This window comes from Notolepis coatsorum (assembly GCF_963971535.1).
Source record: "Notolepis coatsorum genome assembly, chromosome: 10".
Lineage (NCBI taxonomy): Eukaryota > Metazoa > Chordata > Actinopteri > Aulopiformes > Paralepididae > Notolepis > Notolepis coatsorum.
The window spans coordinates 112,407,511-112,423,357 of NC_140174.1; the positions used below are offsets into that span (position 1 = coordinate 112,407,511).

A 15,847-nucleotide genomic window follows, 5' to 3' on the forward strand; every position below is an offset into this window, starting at 1 on the left:
CCTGCCTGAAGCCTAGTAAGCCTAATATATATCTTGGTCTGAAGCCTAGTAAGCTGAATGTCTCTCTTGACTTGAAGCCTAGTAAGTATAATGTATCTCTTGACTTGAAGCATAGTAATTTAATATCTATCTTGCATTGAAGCCTAGTAAGTCTAATATATCTCTTGATCTGAAACCTAGTAAGTCTAATATCTCTCTTGACCTGAAGCCTAGTAAGCCTAATATCTCCCTCGAAAGGGGAATCAGTGGACTGTAGTTGGACTGAGGCGACAAACGCGGCATGTAAACAAACAGAATGGGAACGGACACATTCTTCCAGAGGAGCCTACAGTATAATGTGAAACCTGAGTCTGGGGCGCGTTGCTGTTAATCAAACATTTATAGTCAGCGATCCGTCCTGAGAGAGGCCCCCCTACGTCACGCTGGAAGAGGAGCTCACACCCCGGGTCCATTTGTCTGAATAACACTGACAGAAACACACACGGCACGGCACACACGGCACGGCACACACGGCACGGCGCAGCCTGGTATTTCCAGATCCCCTCTCATTTGTGCCAATCTGGAAATACCGTCGGTCTGAAGAAAGTTAGATTCATGCCTGCTGCGTGTATTATTAAGCCTTTCACTGCCACACTACCAACGGGTTAACCCTTTCACTGCAACGATACAGAAGGTTAACCCTTTCACTGCCACACGACTAAGGGTTCAAGTTCAAGTTTCTTTATTATTTGTCATACAGAAATACAGAATACTTTGCATGAAATGTTTCTTTCTGTTTCGCTCCTGAGAGTGTGCTAGATAATAATAAGATAGTATAAATAAGTATAATAAGTCAAACATTTTAAAGTCAAGAAGTCAAGTAAACACAAGTGTAAACAACAATTCTTCAGTATACCTCTATATAAAGTATGTACATCTGGTACCACGCTACAGAAGGTTAACCCTTTTCACTACCACACTACAGACGGTTAACTGTCTGTGGTGTGGTAGTGAAAGGTTAACCTTCTTCTGTAGTGTGGTAGTGAAAGGGGTTAATCCATGTTGTTAGCGGGGGGAAAACACGACTAACTGACCAATTATATGACCTCCCTACTGGCAGACAGGCACTGGTGAGCAGGCTATTCGCACTCCTCTAGTGATCTGCTGTAAGCAGCTCTATTCACACATTCTATGGTACTTTGGGGTATTTTGGGGTATTTTGGGGTATATTTTGTGGTGATTATTAGGACCCCCTGTAAGCATCTCTAGTCTCACTCCACTAGTGATCTCCTGTAAACAGCTCTATTCTCACTCCACTAGTGATCTGCTGTAAACAGCTCTAGTCTCACTCCACTAGTGATCTGCTGTAAACAGCTCTAGTCTCACTCCACTAGTGATCTCCTGTAAACAGCTCTAGTCTCACTCACTAGTGATCTCCTGTAAACAGCTCTAGTCTCACTCCACTAGTGATCTCCTGTAAACAGCTCTATTCTCACTCACTAGTGATCTCCTGTAAACAGCTCTATTCTCACTCCACTAGTGATCTCCTGTAAACAGCTCTATTCTCACTCCACTAGTGATCTCCTGTAAACAGCTATATTCTCACTCCACTAGTGATCTCCTGTAAACAGCTCTAGTCTCACTCCACTAGTGATCTCCTGTAAACAGCTCTATTCTCACTCACTAGTGATCTCCTGTAAACAGCTCTATTCTCACTCCACTAGTGATCTCCTGTAAACAGCTCTATTCTCACTCCACTAGTGATCTCCTGTAAACAGCTCTATTCTCACTCCACTAGTGATCTCCTATAAACAGCTCTAGTCTTACTCCACTAGTGATCTCCTATAAACAGCTCTAGTCTCACTCACTAGTGATCTCCTGTAAACAGCTCTATTCTCACTCCACTAGTGATCTGCTGTAAACAGCTCTAGTCTCACTCCACTAGTGATCTCCTGTAAACAGCTCTATTCTCACTCCACTAGTGATCTCCTGTAAACAGCTCTATTCTCACTCCACTAGTGATCTGCTGTAAACAGCTCTATTCTCACTCCACTAGTGATCTGCTGTAACCAGCTCTATTCTCACTCCACTAGTGATCTCCTGTAAACAGCTCTAGTCTCACTCCACTAGTGATCTGCTGTAAACAGCTCTATTCTCACTCCACTAGTGATCTCCTATAAACAGCTCTAGTCTCACTCACTAGTGATCTCCTGTAAACAGCTCTATTCTCACTCCACTAGTGATCTCCTGTAAACAGCTCTATTCTCACTCCACTAGTGATCTCCTGTAAACAGCTCTATTCTCACTCCACTAGTGATCTCCTGTAAACAGATCTAGTCTCACTCCACTAGTGATCTCCTGTATACAGCTCTAGTCTCACTCCACTAGTGATCTGCTGTAAGCAGCTCTATTCTCACTCCACTAGTGATCTCCTGTAAACAGCTCTAGTCTCACTCACTAGTGATCTGCTGTAAGCAGCTCTAGTCTCACTACACTAGTGATCTGCTGTAAACAGCTCTAGTCTCACTACACTAGTGATCTGCTGTAAACAGCTCTAGTCTCACTACACTAGTGATCTGCTGTAAACAGCTCTAGTCTCACTACACTAGTGATCTGCTGTAAACAGCTCTAGTCTCACTCCACTAGTGATCTCCTGTAAACAGCTCTAGTCTCACTCACTAGTGATCTCCTGTAAACAGCTCTAGTCTCACTCCACTAGTGATCTCCTGTAAGCAGCTCTAGTCTCACTCCACTAGTGATCTCCTGTAAACAGCTCTAGTCTCACTCCACTAGTGATCTGCTGTAAACAGCTCTAGTCTCACTCCACTAGTGATCTCCTGTAAACAGCTCTAGTCTCACTCCACTAGTGATCTCCTGTAAACAGCTCTAGTCTCACTCACTAGTGATCTCCTGTAAACAGCTCTATTCTCACTCCACTAGTGATCTCCTGTAAACAGCTCTAGTCTCACTCCACTAGTGATCTCCTGTAAACAGCTCTAGTCTCACTCCACTAGTGATCTCCTGTAAACAGCTCTAGTCTCACTCCACTAGTGATCTCCTGTAAACAGCACTAGTCTCACTCCACTAGTGATCTCCTGTAAACAGCTCTAGTCTCACTCCACTAGTGATCTCCTGTAAGCAGCTCTAGTCTCACTCCACTAGTGATCTCCTGTAAACAGCTCTAGTCTCACTCCACTAGTGATCTCCTGTAAACAGCTCTATTCTCACTCCACTAGTGATCTCCTGTAAACAGCTCTATTCTCACTCCACTAGTGATCTCCTGTAAACAGCTCTATTCTCACTCCACTAGTGATCTCCTGTAAACAGCTCTATTCTCACTCCACTAGTGATCTGCTGTAAACAGCTCTAGTCTCACTCACTAGTGATCTCCTGTAAACAGCTCTATTCTTACTCCACTAGTGATCTGCTGTAAACAGCTCTATTCTCACTCCACTAGTGATCTCCTGTAAACAGCTCTAGTCTCACTCACTAGTGATCTCCTGTAAACAGCTCTATTCTTACTCCACTAGTGATCTGCTGTAAACAGCTCTATTCTCACTCCACTAGTGATCTCCTGTAAACAGCTCTAGTCTCACTCCACTAGTGATCTCCTGTAAACAGCTCTAGTCTCACTCACTAGTGATCTCCTGTAAACAGCTCTAGTCTCACTCCACTAGTGATCTCCTGTAAGCAGCTCTAGTCTCACTCCACTAGTGATCTCCTGTAAACAGCTCTAGTCTCACTCCACTAGTGATCTGCTGTAAACAGCTCTAGTCTCACTCCACTAGTGATCTCCTGTAAACAGCTCTAGTCTCACTCCACTAGTGATCTCCTGTAAACAGCTCTAGTCTCACTCACTAGTGATCTCCTGTAAACAGCTCTATTCTCACTCCACTAGTGATCTCCTGTAAACAGCTCTAGTCTCACTCCACTAGTGATCTCCTGTAAACAGCTCTAGTCTCACTCCACTAGTGATCTCCTGTAAACAGCTCTAGTCTCACTCCACTAGTGATCTCCTGTAAACAGCTCTAGTCTCACTCCACTAGTGATCTGCTGTAAACAGCTCTAGTCTCACTCCACTAGTGATCTCCTGTAAACAGCTCTAGTCTCACTCACTAGTGATCTCCTGTAAACAGCTCTAGTCTCACTCCACTAGTGATCTCCTGTAAACAGCTCTATTCTCACTCACTAGTGATCTCCTGTAAACAGCTCTATTCTCACTCCACTAGTGATCTCCTGTAAACAGCTCTAGTCTCACTCCACTAGTGATCTCCTGTAAACAGCTCTATTCTCACTCACTAGTGATCTCCTGTAAACAGCTCTATTCTCACTCACTAGTGATCTCCTGTAAACAGCTCTATTCTCACTCACTAGTGATCTCCTGTAAACAGCTCTAGTCTCACTCACTAGTGATCTCCTGTAAACAGCTCTATTCTCACTCCACTAGTGATCTCCTGTAAACAGCTCTATTCTCACTCCACTAGTGATCTCCTATAAACAGCTCTAGTCTTACTCCACTAGTGATCTCCTATAAACAGCTCTAGTCTCACTCACTAGTGATCTCCTGTAAACAGCTCTATTCTCACTCCACTAGTGATCTGCTGTAAACAGCTCTAGTCTCACTCCACTAGTGATCTCCTGTAAACAGCTCTATTCTCACTCCACTAGTGATCTCCTGTAAACAGCTCTATTCTCACTCCACTAGTGATCTCCTGTAAACAGCTCTAGTCTCACTCCACTAGTGATCCACTGTAAACAGCTCTATTCTCACTCCACTAGTGATCTGCTGTAAACAGCTCTATTCTCACTCCACTAGTGATCTCCTGTAAACAGCTCTAGTCTCACTCACTAGTGATCTCCTGTAAACAGCTCTATTCTCACTCCACTAGTGATCTGCTGTAAACAGCTCTAGTCTCACTCCACTAGTGATCTCCTGTAAACATCTCTATTCTCACTCCACTAGTGATCTCCTGTAAACAGCTCTAGTCTCACTCCACTAGTGATCCACTGTAAACAGCTCTATTCTCACTCCACGCTCCATGATGGTGTAACCGTTGTACTGGTGCATGGTCTGTGAGATACAGTGTAGCGGCATACATGCTACATGTGTATTTGTGAGTAGTCTTTTTTTTTCAACATTATAATTGTTGTATAATGCTATATTGTATGTATCTGTGTGTATAAGAAAGGGATATGCGCATGTGTGTTTGTGCATAATGTGTGTGTGTGTGGGGGGGGTTCTGTAGTTATCATATAGGGGGGAGGTCGCTTATAGGCCATTGGGCTTTTTGACCTTTCCTTTCCTGCAGTTAAAATAACTGTCCTTCTTTATCCATCGCAAGGATCGGACATCAGCAGAGTCCGGTAAACAACGTGGAGGAGGTATTGCCTTCATGTTTAACAAAAATTGGAGCGATCCAACGAACGTGAAGGAATTATCCAACCACTGCTCCCCAGAACTGGAATATATAACCATCAAGTGTCGTCCTTTCTTCCTCCCGAGGGAGTTAACGGCGATCGTCCTGGTCGGAGTGTATATTCCACCGCAAGCCAGCAACAAGGTTGCGCTCTCCAGACTACACGACGAGGTAAATAGAATCCAAGTGGCGAATGTTAACGCCGCCATTTTAGTTCTGGGAGATTTCAATAGCGCCAATCTGAGAAAGGTATTGCCTGACTTCTATCAGCATGTGACTTGCAACACCAGAGGCGGTAACATCCTAGATCACTGTTACACGCAATTTAAAGGTGGCTACAAGGCTCATTCTGATAGTGGCTTTGGTAAGTCAGATCACGCATCCATCTTTCTTTCACCAAAGTACAGACAGAGAATTAAAAGTACTCCCGTAGTCTCGCGAGAGGTGCAGAAATGGGATGTGACGTCAGAGGAGACGATCCGGTCAGTGTTTCACCACACAGACTGGAATGTGTTCCGCGACACAGATAACATTAATGTCTACACGGAGACAGTGCTGGACTATGTTTGTACTAGGGTGAAAGAAACAATCCCCACTACCAAAATGAAAGTTTACCCAAATCAAAAACCCTGGGTAGACAAATCCGTCCGTGAAGCTCTGAGAGAGCGCACCAAAGCATACAACGACGGCCTAGAGGCAGGCAACATGAATGACCACAAGGTGGCGCGATACAACGTAAGGAGGACAGTGTCAGAGGCCAAACGACGCTACAGGGATAAAATTGAACTCCAGTTTGAACAAGCTGACTCTAGAGCTATGTGGCAGGGGCTCAAAACGATGACAGACTACAAAGGCGCCTCCCTCAAACTGAACAGTGACATCTCCTTAGCAAATGACCTCAATACCTTCTATGCGAGGTTTGATGCTGGTAATAACAACACCAGCTCACAAGCCTCGGCAATGGGGGGGGGGGTCGGCTGCTGATGGAGGCGCAGTGTTCAGGGTAACAGAGCATGAGGTGAGGCGGACCTTTAAAAAAGTGAATATCAGGAAGGCAGCAGGTCCAGACGGCATCCCCGGCCGCGTCCTAAAAGTCTGTGCCGACCAACTGGCCCCAGTATTCACTGACATATTTAACCTGTCCTTAGAACAGGCTGTCATCCCCACCTGCCTGAAGAAGTCCACTATTATCCCTGTACCCAAAAAATCCAAGCCTGCTTGCCTCAACGACTACCGCCCTGTAGCTCTCACCTCCATAGCCATGAAGTGCTTTGAGAAGCTAGTAAAGGGCTACATCTGCTCCTCCCTCCCCATCAACATGGACCCCCTGCAATTTGCATACCGCCCCAACAGGTCCACGGAGGACGCCATATCCCATGTGCTGCACACAGCAGCATCACACCTGGACAAGAGGCAGGGGAACTATGTGAGAATGCTATTCATCGACTACAGCTCGGCATTCAATACCATAGTCCCCTCCATACTCATAGCCAAGCTCAGGGACCTGGGCTTGGGCTATGACCTCTGCCAGTGGGTCTTGGACTTCCTGACTGGCAGACCCCAGGTGGTGAGAGCAGGCAACTGCACCTCCTCATCCATCACCCTCAACATAGGGGCCCCCCAGGGCTGTGTTCTGAGTCCCCTCCTCTACTCCCTGTACACACACGACTGTGTGGCTCAGCGGAGTAGCAATACAATCGTCAAATTTGCTGACGACACAGTGGTGGTGGGCCTGATCTCTGCCAACGACGAGAGGGCCTACCTGGAAGAGGTCAAGGTCCTGGCGGGATGGTGCCAGGAAAACAGCCTCTCCCTGAACGTCAGCAAAACAAAGGAGATGATTGTGGACTTCAGGAGGTCGGGGGTCAAGGACTACAGCCCCCTCAGCATCGACGGGGCACCGGTTGAGAGAGTCAACAGCTTTAAGTACCTCGGAGCCTACATATCCGAGGACTTGACATGGACCACACACATTAACAGTGTTGTGAAGAAGGCACGACAACGCCTCTACTTCCTCAGGCGCCTAAGGAAGTTCCAAGTCAGCCAGAAGATCCTTAAGAACTTCTACTCATGTACAATAGAGAGCATCTTGACCGGCAACATCACCTCCTGGTTTGGGAATAGCACTGCACAAGACCAAAGCAGACTACAAAGAGTGACACGTTCAGCCGAACGCACAATTGGAGGGGGGCTCCCCACCCTCCAGAACATTTACTACAAGCGTTGCAAGGGCAAGGCTAAGAGAATCATTAAAGACTCCAGTCACCCGAACAACTGCCTCTTTGAACTGCTGCGGTCAGGCAAGCGATACAGGAGTCTCAAGGCGAGCACAGAAAGACTCAGAAGAAGCTTCTATCCCCAGGCCATCAGGCTGCTAAACGAACAATGAATGAACACTACACAACAACAACCACCAAACGCACATAGCACACACATCCACACGCACACACTCACTTTAAACAAACACACTGTAGCACCCACTCCACACACTTATAGCACACACCCACTTTAAACAAACACACTGTAGCACCCACTCCCCACACTTTATATTTATGGATGAAGGATTGCACTACAACTCGTACACCTTACTGTAAATTGTACCTAAAATTGTACCTCATCCCATTTCTGCTTTGCACTAGATAGTACTGTACATTAGTACACTGCATAGTATTGTGTATTGTATATTATATGGTAACTCAGAACATTGTACATATGTCTATACCGAACACTGTGACCTCATTTTCTTCTTCTAAATTCATGCTATATTATGTTATTATGTTATTTGATACTATCTTGTCTAGCACAGTCTCTGGAGCGTAACAGTAAGAAGCATTTTGTATGAAAGTATTCTGTACTTCTGTATGACAACTATTAAAGAACTTGAACTTACTTCTTTTATTCCAGAATGTATGTTTGTAAGTGCAAATAACAATAAACTAAAAAAAGTGTAGCCTACATGCAGTTAACATGTATATGATATTGTCTGTGAGATACAGTGTAGCCTACGTGCAGTTAACATGTAGAGGAGGTGCAGCCTACATGTAGTTAACATGTATATTACATTGTCTGTGAGATACAGACTAAAAAGCGCTAAAAACAAAATTACAAACATCTCAAAACAAACTGGTCAGACTACTGCTTGACCTTACTCCTAGAACCCACCTCACCCCTGCCCACTTTGACAACCTAGGATGGCTTAGAGTAGATGACAGAGTACAGCAACTTGCAATGGGCCTGGTCTACACGACCAAGGTACCCATGTACATGGCAAAATACTTCCCAAAGGTCAGTGAATACCACGATCACAACACCAGAGGGAGCTCCACAAATCATGTTAAACCCAGATTCGGCTCAAATAAGGGACTAAACACGTTTCGCAATTATGCCACATCAATGTGGAACGCCCTACCCAAAGCTGTAAAGGAATGTGGATCACTACCCACTTTCAAAACCTCTCTCAAGAGACACCTACGGGAGACTGCAATTCAACACTGGCCCCTGTAAATATCCTAACCCAACCCCCTCCAATGTACAGTCATTTACCTAGTATGGTTTTGTCAATAGTCCAATGTACAATTTTGTTTGTTTGTACAGAGTCTCCCCCCCCTCAATGTACAGTTTTGCTTGTTTATACAGTGTGCCCCCCCCCCCCCCCCAATGTAAATTACCCAGTATGGTTGTCAATATCCCAGTGTACCCAACCCCCCCCACCCAACCTCCTACAATGTACAGTTTCTACGTCAAATGTATATACTCCCCTTTCTTGACTCCTTCTGTATCACAAACAGTACTGTATTTGCAAATCTGGTATGTCATAAATGTATAGATGTAGCAGTACTGACTATCTGTATGTCATGTATGTCATATATGTCCTGATGAATTGAAAATGAGGGACCCTGGTGGAAACAAGACGAAAGTCTTTCTCTGGTCTGCATCCCCTTAACAATTGTGTGTATTGAGCTGTACTGTATTGTACCCATTCTGCAATCTGTTAATAAAGTTTTCAATCAATCAATCAAAACAGAGAATCAGAATCAGAATCAGAATCAGAATCTAATTCTTTATTGCACAAGTAGTTACACATACAAGCGTCTTTGAGCATCTGGAAAAGCGCTATATAAAATAGATGTATTATTATTATTATTACAAGGAATTTGATTTGCTTGTTTTTGGTGCGACGTTAACGGACAGACAATTATGGTAGAATAAAATAGAAGGTAGAATAACATCAAATGGAATATAAACTAAATTAAAATAGAAGCACAATAGAATAGAATAGAATTATAAAATAAAATAGGCCAGGGCTGGACAATTGTGCACGGTGTGGTTGAGTATATACACTAATTAATTAATAAAAATAACAATTACAGTGGGATGGAATATTTACCAGGGCTGTGCAATTGAGCAGTAATGTGCAAAAAGAATGAAGAGGCGCTATTTCAGAAGACAAAACAAAAACATGCTATCATTAGCATTTCTCATTAACTCACGAGTCATAACTAAAGAGCTAGCTTGCGGTTTTTAAAGCCATAATCTATGATTGCTCGAGCCCAAAACATTGGTCGATCACAGAAGGAGAAAATGCCGGGGGTCATTTAGGCGGCGGTTACACCTTTCGTTTCATTTTCGTTTCATTGTCTTATACGAGTTTCGCCGCGACGCGGCAGCCTCGAGTCACACTTTCGTTTTTGTCACCTGGGCACAGTGATGTAGTACACTGCCAAAGCAGTAGGTGGCAGTAGGTGGCGAACATGAAGGCAATTTCAACCAATCATAACTTGAATGTGCCAATACACTTCCTGGAAGCTCCAGCAAAGAAAATGTCAACAAGGCAGGCGCCTATGCCGCGCCACCATCTTGCCTATTTACTCAATGCAGCAATTATTTTTCAGCAAAGCCTAATAAAAGTGCAATAAACAAAACGGATACATTCACTGTGTGTTCTGCCTGTCATTTGTTGATGAAACAAAACTAACATCAATACAAGTGACCACCAAGAGCGGATAGTTTAGTCTAAAAAAAGATCGGTAGCATTGTTAGCTGCATGCTAACGTCAATGGAATTTGCCATTATAACAGTATAGCATTGTGGCTAGAAGCTAACGTTAGCTCACGCTACTTAGCCAGCACCAAACTGATGATATCGGGAGCTATCAGTAGTTAGATAACATTAAAGACAACGCTGTGTGTATTAAACAAAGGTGAATAGATGACTGGGCCATTTTGTTTAATGCTTGTTAAGTTGAAAGAGGAGCTTTGAGCTAACAGGGTTTGATAGCTAACACTAGCTCATGTTATCCAGTGGCAGTGCCAATCGGTAATGCTAGCAGAATGAATGGATGTAAACTTTATTTAACATATTGCATATGGGTACAATACAATACGGCTTAATACAAACAATTGTTAAGGGAATGCAGACTGTTGTAGCTTGGACTGGGGTCCTTATAACAATAACTTGACAACACATAGTAGCTGCAGCTATTTGGTTTGGGACAGCTCTGTCACCGGAAGGGCACGCAGATGGTATCTACTGCGCATGGGCGTTTTCGCAACAACGGCTCCGTGCTGACTACACGGCTGTTGTCGGCGCATTTTTTAGGGGTTCTCCAAAACGCAAACACAATTTAGCGTTTCAGCCGTATCCGCCAAAAAACGCCAAAAAACGCATTTCTGTGTAATAGGGACATCAAACGTATTCAAAAACGTATAAAACGAGCCACAAAAACACTAGTCTAACCATGGCCTTAGAAATGGTGTCATCACAGTTTGTCCAGCAGAGATCGATCCGACTCGGTGATGTACCTGAACGCGTTCAATGAACGATCGCTCGTGAACACGTTCGTATTTTGGGCGAACGTGAACTGAACGGATGTTTTCCCCCCTAAATGAACGTAATTGAGAACGCGTTCATTCTCAGCGCTGTATAACGGCATTCAAAAGTGCGTTCATTCTCAGCACTATATTATAACGGCGTTCAAACGTGTGCCAGATTTTATATGCCTTTCAGCCAAAAACCCAGTTAAAACACACCATAAACAGGCTTTAAAATAATGCTGAAAACCACACAATCTGGCAACCGCTCTGGGCGGAGCTTCGGGGAGTCTGGTAGTAGAGCAGCAGCACTCGCACTTTCAGAAGGCGCTGCACTCGCTCAGAGTCAGACTCTACGACGTCGGCGTATGAGCATTTAAAAGAGTTTTAGTTAAAGTCAGTAAATGTTTTGCACTTTGAATGTTGAACTTTGAGGTACAACCTTAGTTTCATACCTCAGCCTGGTTCCTACCTCGTGTTGTGTTAGTACAGAGTTAAGTCGGCACATGTTTATATGTTTGCACAAATATACTTTCACTTTTGGTACTTTAAGTATATTTAGATTATTATACTTAATAAAGACCATTCAAGAAGCACGTTTTTCCTCATGTTTTTTTTTAAATATACTGTAGAGATGAAAGCTGCAGCTGCTACTAGTGTGGACTGAATGGGCGGCAGCAAAGCGTTATGGAAATGCCAGTATTCTGTGGTTCTATTATGGGTTGTGGTTGTGGGCAGGGGCGTAACTCAGAATGCAGTTATGTACCCCCCCCCGTTTTACCCTCCAAAGAGCTGAGTCTGACTACCTGTCCTATTATTATGCAAAGAGCAGTAGATGGGGGTCGCATTCTTGCCCTGCACGGGCCAAGTACCCACTCGCTACAGTACTCGTCTTTGCATAATAATAGCTCGGGTCGTCAGCCGAGGTGTGTGTTAAAATACGTCATCACATACGGTATAAAGAGAGATAAGATAAGACATTCAGTGCTATGTCCGACTCCTACCTGCGTGATTGCAACAACGAGATGGCACCGTCGCCCAAGAGGAGAAAGCTACTTCTTCAAAGCAAACTAAGTTTTGCTACGCTGTCGCCTAGAGCTAAACCAGCAGCAGTGACGACACCACCACGAAACAGGAGGGCTCATTAGGAGACGTCTTCAATAAACGGGGTTTTTGTAGTTTCAATGAAATAGGCAAAAAATGTAATCTCGCCAAGTCCACATATTACTTTTACGCACAGTTATTGGCATGTTTGAAGGCTCACGGTGTTCCATTAAATATACCAATTGTACACCACAGATACCACAAATTCTTCTATGAAAGAGAGAGGAGAGGTTTTGTTTCAGATTTTTATGATCAATTACTAACGTCCTCATATGAAACCCTCCACCTAGACTCCGTCTGGAGGAGGGATATACCAGACCTGGAAAGTGATTTTGATTGGCAAGAAGCCTGGGCAAATATTCGATTCACATCAAGGAACCCGGACCATCAACAAATCAATCTTAACTATATTCACAGGACATACTTGACTCCTATAAGACTGAAAAAAATGGGTCTTATACAAGACTCCAAATGCTCCTTATGTACAAATGGGGACGAGGGTACATTTATGCACATGTACTGGGACTGCCCACCAGTTAAGATATTCTGGAAAGAGGTGACCCAGCAACTATCAAACCTCTTAAATTGGAATATACCTGTACACCCCTCTGTACTACTGCTGAATGATGTTTTTGAGTGTGCAGTACATCCACAGCTAAAGAGATTGGTTTTATCGGGTATCACAGTGGCTAAAAAGCTGATAGCATCACGATGGTTCCAACCGGAAAAAATGTGCCGAAAGGTCTGGATTATTACATATCTCGATGTGATCTATCAAGAAATATCTACAGCTAGAATTTTGGGTCTCAATTAATCCAAAATGACATTGTGGTTAGAAGTGGTGGAGAAAATAAAAGCTAGCATATAATGGTAATGTCTGGTTAGGAGCGAGGGAAAATGGATGGATTATCCAATGGGGGGTCCGGAAGGGGGGGGTACGAGCTGGAGCATATGTGTGTAGGTTTTTAGATAACAGGTATTAAGGGTATATCCTATATAAGACAATTAACTAAATGGTGATTTCATTGGATGTGCACTGACAACTAATGCTTGTATATCTTATCGTGTGTTGTCATGTTTGTTTATGTGTTTGTTTAAAAATTATAAAAAAATAAAATACAAAAAAAAGAAACAGGAGGGCAACGGCAAGACTGGCAAGTAACAGCATTTTAGCAGATTTTCTTTTTTTAATATAGGCCTAATGTATTTGTCCAGATTGACTAAGCTATAGCTATTTGCCTGTTTGTTTCTCTTGAAAATAATCGTGGTTCATAAGTCCATGATTGATTGATTGATTGAAAAGTTTATTAACAGATTGCAGAATGGGTACAGTACAGTACAATGCATACAATTGTTAAGAGGATGCAGACCTGAGAAAGACTTTCGTCTTGTTTCCATCAGGGTCCCCCATTTTGTACCTGTAATTAAATTTGATTAAAAGTGATTGGTGATAGATAAAGGTGATAGATACATTAAGAGCTAAAATTGTATATTGTATAGTAGTGTTTCTCAGGAACTTAGCATGTCTTTTTTTTATCATGCATATCTTGTATTACTGTGTTCATAATTGCTAATTGAAGCACCAATAAATGTTCTTTCACCATAAACCTTTTAAATTTGTTTATTATTTGTCACAACACAATACTTGTTTTTTGTATGAGCTCAGTGTGTCGTTTACATGGAGAAATGGCGCCACCGCCTGGGAAAATGCGGTATTGCACCCCTGGTATTTAAAAAAAAATCTAGGTAGAAGGGGGGGGGGGGGGCGCCCCCTAACCCCCCCCCCAGCGACGTCATATGCCACGCCCCCGAATATGTCCCCCCCACATCTACAGAGAGAGTTACGCCACTGGTTGTGGGGAACTTGTGGCAATACATTTGAAAAATAATAGCTCGCAGCAACGTATTGAAAAAAGAACTATAAACTATAAATTAGTTCATTTTTGAAACCATGAACTTTAGTTCAAAAATTTTGAATATTGAACTATGAACTGAACTAGTTCATTTTAAAATTTGTGAACTGTGAACTGAACTAGTTCATGTAGAAAGTGAACTTTCCCAACACGACTCCATTGTTTACATATAACTTGAGTAATTTCAAGTTCAAGTTCAAGTTTTTAGTTTTATTTGTCACATATAAGGTACATGTACATTGTAGTGAAATTATTTGTTCTGTATGACCCTCCTTAAAGAATGAAGACCAAACACTATGCATAATACAATATACAAAACGAAGTACAAAATGCAAACAAAATGCAAAAATGAGGTAGAGATGTAGTAAAAATCCTTTAGTAGTAAATAGATCAAATATGGTGTAGTGTAAAAACATGTTTAAAGTGAATGTTAAAGGTGAATGTTTAAAGTGAGTGTGTGCATGTGGATGTGTGTGCAATGAATGTAGAATGGGTGAGTTAGTGTTGCATAGAGTCATTGAGCATCCTGATGGCCTGGGGATAGAAGCTCCTTCTGAGTCTCTCTGTACGGGCCATGAGACTCCGGTAGCGCTTGCCTGGGGATAGAAGCTCCTTCTGAGTCTCTCTGTACGGGCCATGAGACTCCGGTAGCGCTTGCCTGGGGATAGAAGCTCCTTCTGAGTCTCTCTGTACTGGCCATGAGACTCCGGTAGCGCTTGCCTGGGGATAGAAGCTCCTTCTGAGTCTCTCTGTACCGCCCATGAGACTCCGGTAGCGCTTGCCTGGGGATAGAAGCTCCTTCTGAGTCTCTCTGTACCGGCCATGAGACTCCGGTAGTGCTTGCCTGGGGATAGAAGCTCCTTCTGAGTCTCTCTGTACTGCCCATGAGACTCCGGTAGCGCTTGCCTGGGGATAGAAGCTCCTTCTGAGTCTCTCTGTACCGCCCATGAGACTCCGGTAGCGCTTGCCTGGGGATAGAAGCTCCTTCTGAGTCTCTCTGTACTGGCCATGAGACACCGGTAGCGCTTGCCTGGGGATAGAAGCTCCTTCTGAGTCTCTCTGTACTGGCCATGAGACTCCGGTAGCGCTTGCCTGGGGATAGAAGCTCCTTCTGAGTCTCTCTGTACCGCCCATGAGACTCCGGTAGTGCTTGCCTGACCGCAGCAGTGCAAAGAGGCAGTTAGTTGGGTGGTCTTTGACTATCCTCTCTCAGCCTTGGTCCTGCAACGCCTGGTCGTTGTTTCCAATACTCTTCCAAAATGCGAAATGTCTTGGAATTCATGTTAGGCAGCTATCCTCTTTATATTTGACTTCATTCACATTTTTGAAGTCTGATGTGTGGACTCTCCCTCAGGTCCAGCGGAACCTACGGAGACTACTGGATGAGGCCAACTGAGGATTCCACTGAGGAGGACATGTTGATTCCACTGAGGAGGAGGACATGTTGATTCCACTGAGGAGGAGGACATGTTGATTCCACTGAGGAGGATGCTGATTAACACTCCCCGCTGCTCCTTGCCGCTCCTCGTTGCTCCCCACTCCTCCTCGCTGCTCTCCTCGCTGACTGCATTGTATTCCAGTGTTTCCCTTTAATCTGTGTTCACACTGCAAGCCTTAGTGCTCA

General features: G+C 43.8%; 1 protein-coding gene across 1 annotated transcript in view; it reads left to right on the forward strand.

Annotated features, from left to right (window-relative positions):
• Window positions 1–15,619, forward strand: part of gramd2b (GRAM domain containing 2B) — a gene marked incomplete at its 3' end in the record, with an annotated part of 76,695 nt that extends 61,076 nt beyond the window's left edge. Inside the window, exon 13 of the mRNA XM_084323153.1 lies at window positions 15,578–15,619. Coding sequence (XP_084179279.1) covers window positions 15,578–15,619 — 42 coding nt within the window. The remainder of the gene's footprint in view (window positions 1–15,577) is intronic.
• Between the last annotated feature and the right edge of the window lie 228 nt (window positions 15,620–15,847).